Source organism: Felis catus, chromosome B1 (assembly GCF_018350175.1).
Source record: "Felis catus isolate Fca126 chromosome B1, F.catus_Fca126_mat1.0, whole genome shotgun sequence".
In the NCBI taxonomy this organism is placed as follows: Eukaryota; Metazoa; Chordata; class Mammalia; order Carnivora; family Felidae; genus Felis; species Felis catus.
In genome coordinates, this window is record NC_058371.1 from 145709210 (window position 1) to 145730797 (window position 21588).

The 21588-nt window shown below is 40.5% G+C and overlaps 1 protein-coding gene across 10 annotated transcripts in view; it reads right to left on the bottom strand.

Annotated features, from left to right (window-relative positions):
* LOC101095098 (alpha-fetoprotein-like) overlaps positions 1 to 21588 on the bottom strand; it is a 53910-nt gene that overhangs the window by 2795 nt on the left and 29527 nt on the right. For 3 of the 10 annotated variants that reach the window (XM_019829378.3, XM_003985331.4, XM_019829377.3), the window contains 4 exons: positions 19759 to 19897; positions 16812 to 17038; positions 8625 to 8757; positions 1951 to 2027 (listed from right to left, as the gene is read on the bottom strand). In XM_019829378.3, the coding sequence (XP_019684937.3) occupies positions 1980 to 2027; positions 8625 to 8757; positions 16812 to 17038; positions 19759 to 19897 (547 nt within the window). In that variant the 3' untranslated portion in view covers positions 1951 to 1979. Of the gene's footprint in view, positions 1 to 199; positions 1746 to 1950; positions 2028 to 8624; positions 8758 to 16811; positions 17039 to 19758; positions 19898 to 21588 lie in introns of those variants that run through there. The other 7 variants (XM_019829376.3, XR_002156272.3, XR_002156271.3 and 4 more) reach the window with 7 other exon arrangements.

The window sequence follows — 21588 nt, forward strand, 5'->3', positions numbered from 1 at the left end:
CTTCTCTATAGCACCTAGCAGTGTATTAAACACAATAGGAACTTGCAAACATTTTTTCACATCTAATTTGCTAATGTATATAAACATGTTGAAATCACTGGAGTGAGGTAAAACTATTTAAAATCAAGGTGAGATGCAATATAATGAGATTTTTTTTCTCTAATCAGAATAACTCACTTATTTAGTAAGCACTACACTATTACTGCTTATTTTTTATTAAACACAAAAAAAATCTGGAAAAATAAACATAAGTCCAAATGATAAGTTCATTATGTCATTGATCCTAGGATTGCTGGGGAAAAGACTACTATACAAATCATCACCGAAAGCTCAAGTTAATAAACATTAGGGCCCCTGCATTCCAATGTCAGCCTCACATACCTAGGGTAAAGATAAAAGGTGGAAGGATGAGAAAAATGGGCCAAGGGGGTCAGAACTCAATTTCAAAGTTTAAAGAAAGAAAGGAGCACACATAGAAAAAGGAATTAACAAATATATATTAAAGAGATGAGAGAAAGAAAGAGATAGAGAAAAAAGAATGAGAAATTGAATGAACCTCTGGGGGATTCTTCCAAGGCTGGGGCGTTGGTGGCAGAATCAATGGTTAAAGGAGACAGAGCGAGTTATTTGGTTCGCTGTTCACAGAAGGAATTAGCCATTCTCTTCTCAGCATTGTGCAGAGAAAACTACCACTGTTTGCAATCAGTGCTTCAGGGAGATTACTCTGCTATTGAGTTTTTAGATAGTGATGTTCCTTGACATGACAAAAAAGCACGAATGCACTGATGAAGAGCCCAGTTTCTGGAGATGGATGGTCTAGATTTGAAACCTGGTTCCAAACCATCTGTGAATACTTGGGCAAGTTACTTAATCTCTCTGTGCTCATCGTCTTGGTCTGCAGAATGGGAAGGTTACTAATAGTACCTTCCTCATTAGATTATGATGAGGACTAAATGAGTTTTTACAGGTAAAAATTTAGTATCTGGCACCATGCTAGTTATTATTACTGTAGCCAGTGACAATAATAAGCAAGAAGTTACGTGTGATTATGTGTCTTTAGGACACCGGCTGTTGCAAGAGCAGACTTATCTGGCATGTAGGAGACAATGTACGGCCAACAGAACCTATTCCCCACCTCAGTTATGACCTTTGGTAGCTTTGCAAGTAACTCAAAGGCTCTTGGCAAACAGAACGTTAAATATTTTCTTGATTTCATCATGTGTTCAATGCCATAGGCACAAGGCAAAGTCCTAGTTAGTTCAAGTCTAACTGATGGTGAAAGAGAGAGAGACAAAAAGAAGGAAAGATATGCTTTCACCAACCTCCCCCAGAAGGTAAACATGAGGAAGATAGGGATTTTGTTTAGTTTTTCATGGTCACCGATGTATCACAAGCTCCTAGGATAGCGCCTCATACACTAGACCCACTAAAAGTCTATTCAATGAATGAATGTTATAAGCAGTTCCAAGTACCCTCCCGGTTCCACACTTTCTCAAAAAAAAAAAAAAAAAAAAGCCAAAGCAATTCTAAAGTTAACTTATTATAAAGCATATTCCATTCAGTTCATCAATAATCATTTTCAGCAGTGATATAGACAGAAACTTCCAAACTGCAGGCGGGTCTTTTTCACTCTGGAAACCCAGCAGCCAGTTTCCAGCTCAGTGTGGCAGCCCATCGCGTCTACCTGAGGCTTTGAAAGGCCCCTTGATTTCATATTTCTGGTGCTGCTTCTGAGAAGCTGAAAGCTTAGGGGAGAAAGGAAGAGTGTAAGCTGGTTGTATCAGGGTTACGATAAGTAGGTTTCTCTGAGTAGAAAAGGAGAGATTTAGTGTAGCCGCGCTAGTGTTCTTGAGTAACATTGTGAGTAGCTAAGAAATGATTTTGTTGAATCTTATTTTGAATCTCAGACATGGGTTTGATTACTCATGAAAAATAAAAAGCGGATCTCACCAAAGATTCCACACTGACATTTTCTGGGATCATTTGTGTCCCAAGAGAGACTGGCACTTTTCAATCAGTTTGGACCCCTAGAAAAGAAAGCAAATAAGTACATCGGTAAAGAAAGAGAAAAACAGAACAAAAGAAGACACCCGAACATTTATGATCCCCAAAGAGAAAAATCTTTAAGACTTACCTGTTATATGCCTGTTGAGGGGCTCCTAAGTGCTCACTGCTCAAGATCTTAGAATTTCTCACAGCCTAGTCCCTTAGCTTAAGCTCTTACTTAACTGCAATGCCTCTCTCACTGAGGACCCCAGATTTGGATTTAAAAAAAAAAACTTTGCTTTTTCCTCACAAAACTATGGGACTCTTTTGGCACAGGGTAAAAACAATCAACATCAGTTTCTCAATGCATTTTAAAACTGTTCTAGGCTAATCCCATGCTAAATCATTATATAATCAGGTACAAGAATTCAAAAGGATCAAAACCACGAACATTGATCCGTGTCCTTACCATCTTCATATACACTGGTATTGACCTCTATTCTAAGTCCAGCAGTTTTCCCCAATTTTTACCTGTATGCTCTTTATTCAAATGAAAGTCATTCTTGGAAGCCCAGAGAGATAGGTAAAAGTTAAGTGATCTTTAGTGAAGTGGGAATAGGGCCCCTAGAATTCCATTGCTAAGATTAGTGCATGAGTGAGTGTGTGTGCGTGTGCACGCGCATACATACACACACACACACACACGAGCCCGCGCGCCCTAGTGGATAGGTGACCTGAACTCCCCAGAGCTCCTAGCACCCTGTGGGACATGGTTAAAAGTCTATTAATTTAGCCTTTCTTCCTACCCTCAAACAGTACCACATCTAAATTATCTAGAGACTGGAATCTATTTAAGTTTGGTTTTCAAAATAGCTCTGCAGTTTAAGGAATCTTTGTTTCTCTGGGAACCCGTGACTTTTTAAATCAATCTTCACGGGACATTTTCCCATAAGCTCAACCTCAAGACCCTCATATTTAATCTTATCCATTTGCTCTGAACCTAATATTAGTGGGTGAGTCCCATTTCTCCATATCCGTCCTTCCTGACTTTATTTATTCCTATTTATTCCATAGTTCCTTGGTAAATTTCTCACTTGTAATGATGACAGATGCAGAGGTGGGGGGAAAACGTTTCTGGTAAAGGTAAGGTAAGGTAGAAGAAAGGAATCTGAAAAACTACTGTAATAATGAGAAATGTCCTACATGAAATAAGGGTTGATAACTCAACATCTTGAGGCAAAGCACAAGCAAGATTTACAAATAGAAAGCATAGACTCATGTTCCATGAGGTGATGGAATGCAGAGAACAGAGAAAAGAAAGAGGAAACATTTTCCTTACACTGACATCAAATTAGTCACTCTGATTGCCTATAATCCTGGACATGTTGGTAGACTGCTAACAGGTCACCCATCCTAAGACTTTGGGATAACCATTACCAGTCAATTTCTCCATATCCTTGTGACATGCATTTCAATCCTTTTTTTTCATTCTAGATACTCTCTGGACATAACAATCAGCCAATATCCTTTTAAAATGTGTTTTCTCTCATCTCTTCCAAGACCCCAGTGAAATAATGGTAAAAATGCTTTTAAAAAAGAAGAAAGCTTTGTCGATGCTAAAAAGAAAAAAAAAATCAATGTAAGAGATATTGATGAACTGCTAAGGGGGAAGAAAAAGGCCATCAGTATGACACTGACCAAAATATCAAAGTGCAAAAATAGGGGCTAAGAATAATGAAATGATGATATGTCATAGCAGTAAAATCCAGAAAGTCACTAATTTCTGAGTTGCTTTTGGTTTTGGTCTACCGCTCAGCTTGTTTTTGAAACTGTAGCCACCACTATTCTTTCAATAAACTAATATTACTTAGCCAGAATTTGATCCTATTGTTTACACCTAAAGAACCCCCATTGACATATCAGCAAAGATATTGTGCAAATATATGGACAAAATAATATTTTAAAATACAAGAACCCAGTGGCCCCTGGATGACTCAATCGGTTAAGCTTCCGACTCTTGATTTCAGCTCAGGTCATGATCTCATGTTTTGTGGGATCAAGCCCTGTGTTGGGCTCTGCACTGACAACACAGAGCCTGCTTGGGATTCTCTCTCTCTGCCCTTCCCCAGGCTTTCAGTCTCTCTCTCTCTCTCTGTCTCTCTCTCTCAAAATAAATAAATAAACTTTAAAAAATAATAAAATACAAGGACCCAGAAAGTTTATATATTATTCTGAAATAATACATACATATATATGTACATATGTTAAGAATGTAGCCCAACAAAACGTAAACTAGTCCAAGAAAAAAACAAAAAAAAATTGTATTTAGAAATAGTCCAATTTACCCAGGATTACACTGAAATGAAACCTTATGTGAATAGCCATGGATAAGTCCAGAAATAACTACATCTGATTGAAAGATTAGCTCAGAGGGCTTTTTGATCTTTTAAGATGACAGAATATTCTATTAAAAAACTGTCTTATTAAGAACTTAAAACATTCTAGTAATCTGATGAAAGTGCGTGCTTTATTTGCCAACAGAGAAAAAGAAAGGCAATTAGAAACTCTCAAATACAGAAGGATATACAAGGAAATCATAGTCCAAATATGTGAAACTAAATAAAAGTGGCATGATTTTCTGCAGCTGGTAGTGGTAAGAGAAGAGTGTTCATTTAATTTCTACACCTTTTAACAGGGTAAATCATTCGGTTGGTCAATCCATTCATGGTACTGGTGTAAGTAATATTCAAAGTAAACACACAATTAAATATACTATTGAGTCATTTCCAGTTTTTAGCATTAACTTCTGAACAAAGCATATAAACTTTGTATTTAATAAGCAGATACATAAACCCAGACAATGTAGAACAATGGTATAGCTTTAAAAAGTAAACTTGGCAGGAAGTCAAAGGAAGTTTAGACATGTTACTTATGTTTGGGAGAATCACTAGATGCTGACTGGAACTGAAGGGCCAAGAAATAGAAGCAATAAAAGAACTAAAAATACTTTTAAATAAATTAAGAAAGAGTCTCCGGATAGGGTTCTTGAAGTCAGCAGAAGCACACCATATTCATTATGTGATGTGAATATTTTGAATATTTTAGGAAACTATTAAGGTGATGATGGGAATCACTAGGAAAACTAGAAGAAAGAACTCAAAATTGGGAAGGGGAAATGTACCCTGGTGTTCTGTTTGAGCTCTTGTTGTGTTCATGTATTGCTTATATAATTTTCAAAGCTTGTGTAATATATTATAAGAAACTGAACATAGTAACCTGTGACCACCTGCATTGGTAGTTCACCCACATTGATCCACCTACGTTGGGATTATCACCTTGCTTAACCTGGTCCTTGTTTTTTCTTTGGAAATGCATCCAAGACTACAGTGGCTCTGACAGTAGACCCATTAAGTTGTTAGGTACAGACTACTTACCCAGCAGACCTTTTCCCATGAACTTGTGTTAAGTCGCATCTAAAAGTAGACCTTTGCTTTTTTTCATTGTGAAATTGCATGTATTATTTTCAAAGCATTGTTCCAACCTGCCCACATTTCTGCTAATTCATGTTTGCTTTCTTCTATATTATACTCTGCTGGTTGACAGAGAAATATCTCAGGCTATAATTGTCATTCCCCGTTGACCTGGCAGAGAGTATCTGTGAGTAGGGTTTTCTCCTTGAACCTGCTGAGGTCTACAATTTGTGTTATTATTTCATGAAATGTGAGAGATGCCTGTTCTTTGGACAATCCAAATTTACCCTGTATAGCCGAGTTTCTTTTTTTTTCCTCTTATATATTCGTTTTTCTCTTGTCAACATTCCAACATTGTTGGTTCACCCTTTTTCTCCTTAGAATTTGGCTTCCTTCTCAAACTATGTCTTCCATCTTATCTAAAAATGCTTTGTCCTCCCAACAGCCAGAGCTAGAAAGGCAGTCTTCAAACCTGCTCACCCTCTCTTTTAGCAGGCAGGACAGGTTTACATAATTGACTACTATAATGTCAGAAAAGAAAACAAAGAAAATGCCCGTAGGTCCCTGGAGTGGTTAGTCTTTTATAGCTAACTTGGAACAGCCACAGACTGCCAACTGGCTGAGCCTCTGAGCTTCTGGGGTCGTGGTTCCATGGAGGCTCCTGGAGTCTCTAGGCATTATTCCTCTGCCCTATTGTCAAACCTAGACTCCTTTCACAAACACAGAAGCATGGAGATTTGCACAAATTCTTGAGGATAAGATTCTAAAGTAGTTTTATCATCCGTTCCCACATTTTTTGCTAAGCCTGTTTATATACTATAAGGTTTTTTTGTAAATATTCCAGTCTTATCTTCATATCTAATATCCACAAATCCTTTCACTTCCTTTTATAAATATGTTATTTTCCAATTGTTTCATTATTTCTGTTACTGTCCTTGGTTCCAACTTCTCACTGAGAATTAGACAATTCAGAAACATGGGGAGGGAATGGGGGAACAGTTTATGATTACCTACTTGCACCTTACTAAAGTGATCCTTAAAGTGGTCCCCAAACCAGCAGCACCAGCAGCACCTAGAACTTGTTAGAAATGCAAACTATCAGACCCCATCCCAGAACTACTGAAATCAGACACCCTGGGGTGGAAAACGCTGATTTTGTTTGAGTAAGCTCTGTAAGTGATTCTAATGCACACTAAAGTTTCAGACTCACTGCCTTGGAATAATCATACAAGGATCAACTTGACCAAACTTTAGAGATAATGCATAATTACAGATAATAAGCATTTTTATCTGAAGAAGTAATTCTGGCAAATTATAATTAACATGATATATTCTTCAGATAGCTTCTGTTTTCTCCTTTAATTTGGGGGAGAGAAATCCTAGAAGAAAGTAGAGAAGGAAGGGGGAAAGGGGAAGATATTGGGCTTTTCAACCACTAAGTTGAAGATTACTGTTAGGCAAAAAATGAGGGGGAAAGAGCACAGAAATCTTCCTAGCAGGCCATTGGTTAAACAGTTTGAGCAAGTAGTATTCTCACTCAGGAGCAAGAATGCCTCAAGAAAATTCCCTTGGGAGTTCCCAGACTAGGCCCTTCTTCAAAGTGTTGATCTGTGTGGCTATGGAGTTGTCGCTTAGATGGAAACATGTTTTCTGAATGCTTTACAAAAAGTAAAAAGGCTTTAAAATAAATAAATAGAAGGGCGCCTGGGTGGCTTAGTCAATTAAGCATCCGACTGTGGTTCAGGTCATGATCTCACGGTTCATGGGTTCAAGCCCCGCATCAGTCTCTGTGCTGACAGCTCAGAGCCTGGAGCCTGTCTCAGATTCTGTGTCTGCCTCTCCCCTGCTCGAGCTCTCTTTCTGTCTTTCAAAAATAAAACGTTAAAAAAAAACTAAAATAAATAGATTCTAGCATAGGTGATTACTTTCATTTTTTGTATCAACTAATCTGGGAGTCAGTGAAGTTTTTCTGTGAGCAGCCTGATAATCAATATTTGAGGGCTTTGCAGTTCATGCAGTCTCTGTCACAGCCACTCAATCCTGCAATTACTTAATTCAGCTGTTATAGACAGAAAGCAGCCATAGACAATATGTAAATAAACGGGCAGGGCTGTGTGTCAATACAACCTTATTAATATAAACAGGAAGTGGAGTCCATTAGCCTGAGAGCTGTAGTTTGCCTGCCCTTGGCTGGACTATAGATATGTGACTTTTAACATAAACACATGTACAGTTTAGCTGAATAGGTAGAAAAGAGCCACTGAAGGTAATCAAGGCATTCAGGAAAATTGTTACCTGTGAAAACATTTCCCTCGGCCATTGCTAGACGTATCCCCCATCTGAACCAACCATCCACAGCCTGTTTTCACTATGAAGACTGCTTTATTATTATTATTTTTTAACTACACACTTGCATTCCTTTACTCAGATACTACAATATCTGAGTTTCTGCTCCTTGAATCACGTCCCTGGGAGAGCAGTTTGTCCTAGGTCCCTTCCATGAATTGACATGAATTTTCTGGGCCACAGCCTGCCATGATATTCTTAGCAGTTTAAGTCCTATAACTTTACCATCTTAGGAAAAATCATTTACTTGGTAACCATACGCAATTAGATTAGTTACAGAAACTAATGTAGTAGTCAGTTTGGTGAGTAAGCATGAGCACTCTTTTCTGGTCATTTCTCTTTCCTCTCTGTAGTCTTCACCCCTATTCCAATGATCTTCTGGCCACTAAGAAAATGAAACCCTTGTCCCTGATTCCTGAGTTAAGCCCCAATTACATTTGGCAACTATTCCCTATTGTGCCCCCCAGAAATTTCTGGAACAAAACTACAGTTTGCCCACAAGGTCTTCAAACTGTCATTTCTTTAAAATTTCACTCTATTTTTAAGGACACCGTTTCTCTACAATTACCAAAGTCTTCAGTTCATGTTTCTCTCTCCCACCCCCCAATCCACCTCCATCTGGTGCCACGACTCTGGTATTCAATTCTGCTGGTTTCCTCAAATAAGCATAAATAGTAACATACCCTGAACCCAAATGTAGTCAATTACACCAATCCGTCTACACTGTGCTTTTCTCCCAATCCGTTCACTTTTGGAATGGACAGAGTACTTTGTTTAGAACTTCAATAAATCCTAAGAGAATAGACAAGGAAACAGGGATACCTCTCCTCTGAAGCACATTTCACTTTCCTCTGCTTGGCAGCACGTCTCCACCAGGTGAGCGAAATCTGCAATAATTGACCGGACCTGCATCTCCGTTGCCCGTGGTTTCTGCCTCACAAGATTGCTCAGGAGCCTGAATCGGAAATCAGTGGCAAAAATGCAAGTGTTGCCTGAGTTCTAGATGGCCAGCCTGCACACCTGCCCTGCTAACTTAGAGCTGAACACCACCCACGCCTCTTTGTCACTCCCACTCTGAAGTTTATGAAAGGCCTGGGGCGTCTGGGTGGCTCAGTTGGTTAAGCATCCGATTCTTGATTTCCGCTCAGGTCGTGATCGCCCGCGAGATCAAGATTGAGCCCCACGTCGGGCTCTACACTGACAGCTCCGAGCCTGCTTAGGACTCTCTTTCTCCTTCTCTCTCTGCCCCTTCCCCACACACATGCACCCACATGCTCTCTGCCGACAATAAATACATTTTAAAAATCTTTAAAAGCCCTGAAAATGCCATGGTGTATTCATACTTTTCACACTGCCCATCTCCATCTCTGTGTTTTATCCAACATACTTTTCTTCCAGTACATCTCTTTAACATAATTGATACATTAAATTTAATTATTTTACATGACTATTACTAGGGTAAACATGTTTGTTTTCTCTTTTCATTGCATTGGATGATAAATAGATTATATCTTAAAATTAAATGCTTTTTCCTATCGCATTTTGTAATGAACATTTATTCTGAACAACCAGCTTCCAAATAAATATTACAAGTATAGCACACCTCGAAGTTGAGGGTCCTTCATATGTTATTAATGATAAACCAATAAACTAATATGAAACTATAATGGATTGACAGTCATCTCCGATTTCCTTCACAAAAGAGTTTCCCCCACCACTGTAGTTTCTTGCCACTATGAATCTTCAAAAGTGTAACCTGGCTTCTGTCTCTCTACTTGACGAAATAGTATTCCAAATCTTCCAATGTTATCTTTCTCTCTGTCTCTCTCTCTCTTTTTTTTTTTTTCACTGTTTTAGACCAAGACAGATTTAACCACAAGGAAAATAAGGCATGAAGGGTAGGGAAAATATACATTAATCCGTCTTCTACTGTTTCACCAAAAACCTTTCCTTATTCTTCATTTTCAAGTTCACATGTATACTACCTAGTGGCCTTATTTGTGCCTTGGATGGGTATGAAAGAAAATATCTCAAAGCTCTAAGTAGCTATTTCTATGACAATTTAAACCAGAGGTCCAGTAAATAATTCCAGATAGTAAAGATTTTAGGCTTTGCCCACAGACAGGTAAATGGAGGCTAATATAGAAGTGCAATGTGATACTCCAAACCCCTGTTTGCCTGGGGTGGGCTGCCCCATGTGGCAGCCACAGTTTGTGTCCAGTTGCGTCAGCTGGAGAAGAGGGAGAAGAGAGACCAGGCAATGAGGGAGGAGGTACGCACTGTGGTTAGTTTCACTCTGGGCCCCAGACACGCCCTCCTCTTCTCCCAGCTACCTCAATGTGGGCCGCTGGCCCAAGCAACTTGCTGAGTCATTCGACTCCTGGACTGAGATGCCACCACCTTTTGCTGCCCAGCAGTGACCACCAGCGAAGTTCCCCACATGTAAGTGGCACAGCTCAGGCACTGTGCGGCAGTGAGCATGGTCACTCGCAGGGAAGGCAGGCACCGGGAGCAAAGTGGGGGACGTGGGTAAAGCAAACTTGGCCATTCACAGCTCTCAAGCCTAGCCCAATCAAGCAGTGCCCTCAGGACCTACAAAAACAGCCGTGCCCTGTTGCCCATAGCATGCTGATCCCATTAAACAATAAAATAAGGTATCCAGCTTAACATGGCAGCCCAGGGGACATGCCTCTTTGAACTAGCCATTTCAGCCTCACCCTCTCCCACTCCTCCAACTCTCACACCCCCGCCACCTCCCCCCAGAAATATTTAAAAAAATGGCAACGGCCAACATCTTCTGAGTATGCTGATGTTTACTATGATCCAGGCAAGGTGCGATAACTTACCAATGTTATCCCATGTAATACTGTCTGTTAGCTTTTTAATAAGGTTCTATGTCCTCTCCATTTTGCATTAGAAACATTCCCTGGGAGTGTTATAGTTCTGGGCACATACAGCAAACCAGGGAAGTGAGTCTCCCTCCCAGAAGGCATGAGGATTGGGAACGACGTGGGAGAACTCATCCTGACACAAGAAGTCAGGCTCATACCCTTCCCGTCCCGGAAGAAAGGCTTGGTCAGTGGAAGAAGCAATGATTCTGTGGTTCCCGAACCAAGCCTTCATTGGACTCATTTCTGAGTCACATGGGATCAGGGTAACTCTTTGAAAAAGCACCGTAAGAGAACTTTCGTTAAAGTTCTGCAAACCATGAAGACACACGGGAGCAGCCCCGCCCTGGTACCTGCTGAAAGGGCATAATCCTGGGAGTTAGGGGAAAGGGCTATCTTTCTTCTTACAACAAAACATAAAGTAGCTTTGTCATTTCAAGGGATCCAGTCTGCAGCTGAGCAGGCGACAGCAGCCCCTGGAGGGCATGACTGTTCCCAGTGGCCCAGGAGTGGTGCCAGGGAGAGCATGCTTGGAGAATGCTCCAAGGGGGAGGGGGAGGGAGTTTCATAAGCTCTCCCCTGAGGACTCTAGGGATAATTGCTGGGACTGAAATTTGTGGAAGCAGGTAGTTGCAAGGCTGTGCAAAACTTGTATTATTAAATATTAGAACCACAAAGGGCAATTGCGGGAGTGTGCACTTGCATACATATGTGACACATATTCTTATACTACACATATATTTATAATGGGTAACTCTGCAGTGTTGGAATGAAATCATTATGATTTTTCCTTCTCTCTTGTGTACTTTCTAAGTTTTCTGCAATGATTGTGCATTACTTCAATAATAACATAAACCAATATTTTAAAAAGAAATAGAATAGTATCAGCATTTTTTCTACCCAGCTGTTCTGTACATATTTACTCTTCTAATTAGCCCTAAACCTGATCCCACTTGAAAGAAAATGCTGTATTCGTTTCTAAGTGCCTCTATATAATTTAAGTCTGTATGGTTAGATAAATAATCAAAGAAGTTTACCCTACCTTCGAATAATCAGTATCGGTTTTTAAGAAATTAATTAGTAAAGGTGGAGAAATACAGGCTGTTTCCCATTGGAATTTGGTGGGTTTTGTCTTAAAATATACTTTCCTATAGAAACAATATTACCCATGATGATGAAATTCACTGACCTATCCATGAAAGCATAGGATTACTTAAGTCCCAGGCAATAAACACTAGCTGTCATGGAGACTTATACTGTGGGAATGACCCTATTTCCAAACACTCATTTGGGGCTTCTGTAGTCTGGCTTAGGGGAGTCAGCACCAAAAGGCCAGAAGCTGGCATAGGAAGGGGACGAGGTTTACCCTTGGTTCATGCAAAATCTGGACTTCTCTTTCCTTCTAATAGCGTAAAGAGGGCACAGACTTTGAAGTCAAACTTACTTTGGTTCAACTAGTTAGTGTGATGGTAAATGAGATTCTTAACCTCTCTGACCTTTATAAAAAGTAAATTTGAACACCTACATTGTAAGGTATTTGCAAGGACCAAAAATAACGTCTTAAAGGGCTGAGTACAGTAACTGGTGTACTAAAGGCAATAGTGTCAAAGATAATAAGAACGATGAACAATTATAATAATCATAGCACAACTTGCTTCCATTTCAAATTAATGGTTGCTTCCAACCATGGTTCCCGTCCTCCCTGACTCCCACAATAATATTTATTCACTTATTCATTCAGCAAAGAATTAACGAGCATCTTTACAATTTCCCTGAGGATTTGAGCTGTAGATCCCACAGTAATAGAGAAACCTAACGGGAGAGGCAGGAAAGCTCCCTTGTCTATACCCTCCTCTTGTCTCACAAGCTGTGGGATCCAAGTGTGTTCATGGTTTGGCCCCTCCCAAACTCTCTAGTCTCACCCCCAACAATTTCTCTCCCTTCCTTCACTTATGCCTGAGTCACCCGGCTTTCCTCTTTGTCCTGCTGGGTGGGCTCGTTTCCAAAGGCACTTCCCCAGAGGGACCAGTAGGGGGAAAACGGGCAAGACTGCTATGTTTCCAGAACACCAGAGAGCAACTGCTTCTTTCAACCAGGAGAAACACTCCAATTGTCCTGGAACCAGCAAGGGGAAGAAAAGGATCCCATTATGAGAAGACAAAAAGTCTGGGAATGAGATTCATAGCAGGGGTATCAGGATGTCATGAATCTCTCCTTAAAACCCCAGGTATAAAGGCTGCTGCTTCTAAAGTGGGGGATTCTGTGCCACTTAAAAGCTTGACTCCCTCCCCCCCCAGACTGTCACATACTTGTGACCTGCTTGGAGTTGATTTACCCCTCCTGACCACTTCCTTCCTCTCCCACTCTGATCTTTCTACCTACCAACCCTACTGCTGTTATTTAAAAACAGTTCCCTTAAAAAAAATTATAATAAAAGTGTTTTAAAAGTTCCTTTAATTCTTTATGTTTTTAGCTTAAAAATTTTAACTTACCTTTTTAAATCTTAAATCCTAGTTTTGATTCTCAGTACCATCAACTTGTTTTCAGTTTTTCATTTCTATGATATTAATCTTTTATTTTCATTAAATTTACCCACCACTTCATTTAAAGCATAGTCTAGTCTTTATATACTATCTTAAATCTTTATATACTCTCTTAAATCTTCTCATTGCCACTCAATATTTTTAACTGGATTTTAAATTCTTTTACTTCGAACTTCTATTTCCTTTTTATTGTCTCTGTCTTATTACATGATCTCAACTCCTACCTTCTCTTCTATCCTGCTGAATTTTTCTTTCCTCTCCAGAAACTCCTTTGCTTGTTTTTCCTTTTGTGTTTTTGCAAATTTGTGCTGTGATAGCCAGTCATACAGAACCCTTGCCACTATCCCAGGAAGTAAGAAGGGTTTTTTTCCAGCTTGACCCTTGACTCCCAATATGGATCTTCCCAGAATATTCCAGAAATCTCTACATTAACTATCTGTATGCTATTGTTTTCTCCATACAGAGAACACAGTGATTTCGCTAGGACAGGGACGATTCCTAATATTTTATACTTTTTATTATCTAGCCTTTATAGAATAACTCAATGTTTAAGAAATTATAACTAATATTATAACCCCTTGATTCTGGCACCCTAAGAGCTATATGTTGGTAGTTACAGCCAGATAGCTTGGGTGAAAATTGCAGCTCAACAACTATTTACCTGTTGCATTGTCTCATTGCATTGCCTTCTGAGCCTCGGTTTCCTTACAATTAAAATGGCATATAATGTTACCTCCCTCATAAATTTGTGTGTAAGAATTTGATGAGATGCCATACATAGAGTGGTGCCCATCTATACTCAGAGACTTCCTGAAGAGGAAGAAAATTTGCACGCTAGAAGTAAAAGAACACCTACATTGCAAGGTATTTGCAAGGACCAAAAATAACGTCTTAAAGGGCTGAGTACAGTAACTGGTGTACTTAAGGCAATAAATAATGTCAAAGATAATAAGAACGATGAACAATTATAATAATCATAGCACAACTTGCTTCCATTTCAAATTAACGGTTGCTTCCAACCATGATTTCTTCTACATTCTCACATCAAGCCTGAACTAAAGAAAGAATGGCTAACTAAATGTCTCAACAGTCTTTGGGTGTTGACTGGGAGGTTTTAAAGGCTAGTTTGTGATTGGCTCACCTTGGAGAACTGAAGAAAGGATTCCAAGGGTCAGCTGGTGTAGGAATTGCAAGTACTGTGATAAAACAGACCAAGCAACAACCTGTGCTTGCTGCCCATGAGTATGTATTCATTCCAGAAGCAACAAAAACTTTGCCTCACTTGGCAAGATGATATTGTTGGACCAATAGTATTTAGACCCTGCAAATGCATGTCTAGAAATACAGTAAGCTACCATTTCTAATGAAGTTGGGGGAGAAGGAACAATGAGGAGGAGGGCTTGCATGCTTTCTCCTGAGGACATGATCGGGGCATTAGGAGGGAACCGCCCCACTGTCAGGGGTAGGAATGCTTTCAATGCATCCTGCTGATTCAGGGATATTAGAATTTCACCTTTGGCTTTTTCTAGAACAGTCAGTCACTTTTGGCAACTCCAAATGGGGCCTCTAACATCACATTCACCAGCAACAGAATTCCTGCTGAGGGAGAATGCCTGGACCATGAGAATATCTTGGCTCTAAGCTAAGGAGCTGAATGGGAGCGAAGAGATGGATGATCAATGCCATTAAGAAAGATAATTCTTTGTCTTCAGCAGCAAACAAGTAGTCTCTTTACTGAGACCTGACAATGAGTTCCGTTCGATCCGTCTACGCAGGAGTGGGGAGAATTGGAGAAAATGCCAACCGCCTGTGAGATCTTAATCACCTGTGCTGTCAGTGGCAAAGAGCAAATCAGCTGCCCTAAAGTTTTCTGTGCTGTGTGTGCTACTTCCAAAGCCCAGCCCGTGATGCCTCTGTCACCTCAGCCTCAGTCACAACCAAAAATCTAAGCCTCCCAGATCATCTGTCATCATGCTGATGTTTCTATGCCCTTAATCTGACCCATCCCCTGCTCTTTTGGTCCTCTGTCTCCTCTGTAACATGAGGCTTTCTCAAGAAAACGTTCCCAGGGCACCTGGGTGGCTCAGTCCATTAAGCGTTCGACTTCGGCTCAGGTCATGATCTTACGGTTCATGGGTTCGAGCCCCGCATCGGGCTCTGTGCTGACAGCTCAGAGCCTGGAGCCTGTTTCAGATTCTCTCTCTCTGCCCCTCTCTCTCCCCCTCCCCCCTCTCAAAAATAAACATTAAAAAAAAAAGAAAACATTCCCATATCCGCAGCTTCTCTTCTGAACTTCTCTGTCTTGCTCTAAACGAAAACAGGAGGCTACCCAGAGCACATAACTTCCCCCAAGACCTTGCAAGATGAGACTGTTTTTGCTTGAAATCCACTTACCTTTGTATCTAGTTCTTTTTTTACTGCTCTCAATATAACTCCTTCATTCTCATTGGAAAGCCACAGCTCCTTTGAAGTACAAGTTATCAAACTCTGACACCCCTTATCTTTACTTATTTCTGCCGCATATAGAAAGTCTTGTCATCCCCCTCATTTCTGATGACTTCAGACCCAGTTAATCGCCTCTTTTTCCACCATTATCTTGACATTTGTCATTTTCTATAGTTTCAACAGCTATATTAATGATCCACAGGTGGCTGGTAGATTACAAAAATGGACCAATTGTCCATCTTTCTCTGTATTCATGTCCTTTATGATGTGACTTTGCAACCCTTCCTATCAAGACATGAAGTCTATTTCCATACCACTTTAATCTGGGCTGCCCCCATGACCTACTTTACAGAAGCATTGGCATTGCATGCTTCCAAACCTGGGCCTCATGAGGCCTCCACACAGCCACTTTCTCCCAGCTGCCATGTGAAGAAGCCTAGGTTAGCCTGCTGGAGGACAGAAGACCATGTGGCCCAGGCCAGCCAGCTCCCAGCTGACTTAGCAGCTGACCATAGAGTCTTCTGAGCAAGCCCAGCTGAGAATGGTTGAGGCTCGCCCCAGATCAACAGACTCATGCAGTCAACCCACAGACCCCATTGCTGACTTCATCCAGAAACCCTTTTACATTAGAATACACATTGGGAAACCCTGTTCAAACGTAAAGACGTTGTATTCTACTGGCAGCATTTCTGACCAGTAGGCTTCAGTATTGGTAACAGCAGCCAAATCAGAATAGCACTTTGCAAAGTAATAACTTATGTTCATAAAATTATCTAATTTACAAATGTTTTCATATGCATTATATATGTATATGTCACACATACATACATGCATGCACCCACGTGCAAATGTTCCAAATTTTGCATTTTAGGAAAAATACTTTAATGTACTTCTCTGCCAATATTTTCTGACCAATAGACTCAATCTCATTAACCGATCTGATTGGGGTAGCAACCACGATAGCCATAGTTGCAAAATATGCCAACATTCTCAATTCTACTGGACCTCCAACGTAACATTTAGCTGATCCATTCATTATACAATGTTTATATCTGAGCCCAGTTTACCATTCTCCCTATCTGCTCCCCTGCTGGCAGAACAAATTAGAGAACAAACTAAACAAAGATTCTTACTTTTGCTTCTCAGTTTGGAATTGCTCCTCCCGAGCTTTGCACAAGTCCTCTTTAAGGCTGATGACTTGGTCACAGGATAAAGGTGGAGAAATGTAAGTTCTATCTACCTGCAGATCATCAAAGCATGGCTTCCTGAAGGCATATGAGTCCTCACAGCAGTGACCCACACCAGCATTGATAGGCTCTGCTTCGTGTCTTCTGCATAAAGCTCCAAGAATTAGTTTTGCCTTTCCCAGAAGAGAATTAAAATAAGAGCCATAAGGTTGTGGTCATTTTTTGTTTTTTTTTTTTTACTCCATAGAAAATAGGGCTAATAAGTATTCTCAGATTCTGGTTTCTGCTAGTTCATCCTGGATTTCACTGTTTAGGAAAAATCAGGAGGGTCAAGTGCAGCCTGGTTCCCAGACTTGTCCTCCCTCTTCTCATCCTCCAGTTGAGCTCACTTGGACTCCACTTCCAGATTCCTCTCCAGTCCAGTTTATAGACCAGTATTGACTTAAGGTTGGAGTTTCTTATGTTCTTTTAAATTAAAATCAAGCCTCAAGTCAACAGCACTGCTAATTTGACTCAGTTATATGACTGAAGCTCAAATCCAATTTGTTTCTGTTTTTTTGTAAGTGGACATCTGTAACTGCCACAGAACTTGGCATATGGTAGATGCTCTATGAATATTTGCCGAATGAATGAATGATGAGAGAAATCCTTGTATCCTATTTCAATTATCTCCTTCATTTTCTGGTCCTCTTCTAAAGCTGTCACCTTGCCTTGCTTCTATGGTGTCTGATTGTTATCCTGATGCTCTCTGCAAGCCTGCCCATGTGCCTTTCCAAGTACGACTACCCCCAAATCCCTATCATTTAGGTATTTGGGGATGAAGTCATTGAGGCCAATAAGCATCAACATTTCATGTATGAGTTTATCCATTTTAAATGTAACCAAAGAGATCACCTAAAAATAAGGCTTTAGGAATCTAGAAGTCTAACTGAAAGTCCTTCCCCAAGAAAGGCAGGGACTAGATAACAAAAATTTATAATAAAATAAAAGGGAGGGGTGCCTGGGTGGCGCAGTCGGTTAAGCGTCCGACTTCAGCCAGGTCACGATCTCACGGTCCGTGAAGTCGAGCCCCGCGTCAGGCTCTGGGCTGATGGTTCGGAGCCTGGAGCCTGTTTCTGATTCTGTGTCTCCCTCTCTCTCTGCCCCTCCCCTGTTCATGCTCCGTCTCTCTCTGTCCCAAAAATAAATAAAAAACGTTGATAAAATAAAAGGGAGACAAGGCTAGATAATAATGTTTTAAATCTGCAATCAAAAAAATTATATTTTATCAGAAGAAAGACCAATTTAGCATGAAAGAATTGTTCTATCAAGAACATAGGGCAGAGAAAGCTGTCACCACACAAGAATTTAGTAGTGTTAAAATAATACCACTCGAGAGAGACCTGGAGCCTACATCTTGGAGATGTGAGCATACAGGTCCCTAGAGGGATGTTCTCCATTGTGAGGAAGACATAATTTATCATTCTTCACTATAGCCTGGAAGAAATATCCCTTAAGACTATTCTTTCCCTTCTTCTGATTCCATTTGCACTAGTCATATCCTACTTCATTGTCACAAGTATTCTGATCCAGGAAAAAGTGCAGTCTAGTTGTTAGGCCCAATTATTGCTGTCATTGGAAAGACATTTCTCATTGTAAATGAACACACTGGTATTCTGTCTAATAAATTTAACACTTGTGAGTTTGGTGTGAGATAATAGAAAATATAAATATTTGATCTTTGACCCTAGTTCCTGCCAACCGTCTTCCAAAACCCTTGTAAATTCCTAAGTTATAAGAGCACTAGGAGCATCTTTTGTCCTAATGAGGCAACTCTGTGTGGGCTCGTGGATGGGCACTGGTCCCCAGAAAGACAACGTAGTGATTAGAAGCTTGACATTTTAAGTCCCCCCCGTCCATTTTCCAGAGAGGAGAGAGGGCCTGAAAATGGAGTTAATAATTGATCATGTATACATAAGGAAGTTTTTATAAAATCCCAGCAGTATGGGTGTTGAAGAGCTCCCAGGTGGGTGAACCCATCCACACACTAAGAGGGTGACACACCCCAACTCCACAGGGACAGAAGCTTCTGCACTCAGGATGCTCCCAGACCCTATGTATCTCTTCCAGTCCTATGTATCTCTTCATTTGGAAGTTCACCTGTATCCTTTATCATACATTTTACTTATCTTGTAAACTTAAGTATTTCTCTGAGTTCTGCGAGCTGCTCTCACAAATTAATCAAACCCGAGGAGGGAGTCATGGGAACCTCAGATTTATAGCTCACCAGTCAGAATCACACAGAATCACACAGAATTACAATTGGACTTGTAATTGTTATCTGAAGTGGGATGGGAGCAGTCTTATAGGACTGAGCCCTTAACCTGTGGGATCTGACACTATCTCCAGACAGATGGTGTCAGAATGAGACAAATTGTAGGATACTCAGCTGGTGTCACACAGAATTGCTTGTCGTGGGGGAAAACACTTGGTGTCAGAGATGTTGTGAGTGTGATAGTTATGTAAGATTAAAGGAGAAACATGGGAAGAAGACTAGTTTGTTGCTGTTGTTGTTTTCCTATACATTCGAGTTAGTTTAAAATCAGCATTATCTTTGAAGTTGTTGGCAAAGTCATTTTTGTTGACCTGAAAATCCAAGAATTAGACCCTAGGGTATGATCCAGACAAAGACGTGTTGAATCTGATTTTGCCACCATTAGGGAAGTGACAGTCTTACCCCTGCTGCTAATCAAGACAATTGGCATGAGTTGGCCTAAAAGAATTTCTCCTGGGGACAGAAGTATTATGCTCCATTGACAGTTCATGAATGTGTCCACAAATATGAGATGGATTGCTGGAGGTTGGGGATTAGGGCTTTAAGAACAGGCAAACATGAAGTCACAGATGTGCTTACCGAGTCCTCCATGCAGACAAATCGCTGCTCATCTCTCAGTGGGCAACATTTGGTGGCAGCAGCTGCCATGTTCTTCGTGAGCGTAACCAACTCTTGAGCAGATAGTTGTGGGACTTTCTTAGTATAAAGGATTATGAGCCTGAAAGAATAATTTCCTCTTACTCCTGGCAATGACTATGTGCCTATGATGAAGAATTCTAGAGTTTTCCTTAATATTTGACAAGCTGTGGTTTAGGCTGAACAAAGCATTAAACTGGGTTTAATTCTTTTTAATCTTTATTCCAATGGCCCAATAACTTCATCAATATACCTGGAATTCTCTTCTCACCTCACATGTTGCTCTACCCTGATCCACCAAAGATACTATGACAGCTAATTTGGATGACAGCTTCTGAAATAGTTGTATACACAGTCCACTAAAGATTGCATTGGTTGTCTACAACGTGTAGGAACAGGGGCCTACAACAATGATCAGCAAATAGTGCCTGCTCTCCTGGGGCTCACGCCATACTGGGCAAGATAGCAGGTACCCTTGAGGTAGTGAGGGGAGTACACAGTGCTGTAGATACACATGGAATGGCAAGCAGTCCCATCCCAGGCAGGTCAGGTAGGCCTCCTGGAGGAAACGACACGTGAGCTGAGATCTAAAAACAACAAAAATGAACCAGGTGAAAGGGAGTGCAAGTGGGAGGGGAGCCACTGAATGTGATTTTGGTTTGGTTTTGTGGGTTTGGTTTTGTTCTGTTTTGTTTTGTTTTGTTTTGTTTTGGAGGGGGGCAGGAAATTGGGAATCAGAAACAGACCAAGAAAGAAAGCTCAGTTACACAATCAGAACTGCATTATTTTTAGGGTAATTATAGTTGCCATGTAAAGAATGAGTGGAGGTGAGCAAGAAGCAATGTGAAGGAAGACGCAGTTTGAAGACTATTCCGGAAATTCAGTTGAGAGACGCTGATACCCTGAACTAGGAAAGTGGTGGGGTCAGAGGGACATGAGAAAGATTTTTTAAGGAAGAAGACTCTTACAGACCCAGATGTGAAGACAACAAAAAATCAGACTCCATCATTGCATTTTATATTGAAATGGAGTCAGGGAAAGAATTTAGTTGTAACATCCAATGAAACAAGCAACCTAATCCAGTGGTTCTCAGAGTGTTACTCCTAGACCAGCAGTATCAGCAGCCTTGGGAACTTACTAGAAATGCACATTCTCAGGCCCCATCCCAGACTTACTGAATCAGAAACTCTGGGGATGGGGCTGTATTTTAACAAGTCCTCCAGGTAATTTTGATGTATTGTAAAGTTTGAGAACCAAAGATCTAATCCTTAAGCCAGATATTTGCAACCAAACATAACATAGAAGTAATAAGCCAAATATTCTCTCGGAAAGAATACGTTTTTCTGGATCTATTATTCTGGACATCTATTTTAAGCTCAATATTATTGGACACTATATCAAACTGATTTTTTCCCCAACACTCTGCTTCTAAATAGACTATTACAGTAAGATCCTAAAGATTACTAAAAATTGGTTTTTGTTTTTGGATATACCAATCTTTTAAATTCAGTGGGTTCCACCAGTCTCTGCACACAACAGGTTTATGTATTCTCTCTGGCAAATAGCTATGGTATCCATTCATCTCTACCCTAGGTGCTGAAAATACTAAATTTGCTATAGGAACTGACTTGAAACTGACAAAGGGACCCTAAGTTAGATTGTTGTAGCTTTGACTTAAAACTGCAGGCAGGGGTGCCTCGGTGGCACAGTCAGTTAAGCGTCGGACTTCAGCTCAGGTCATGGTCGCACAGTTCGTGGGTTCGAGCCCAGCAT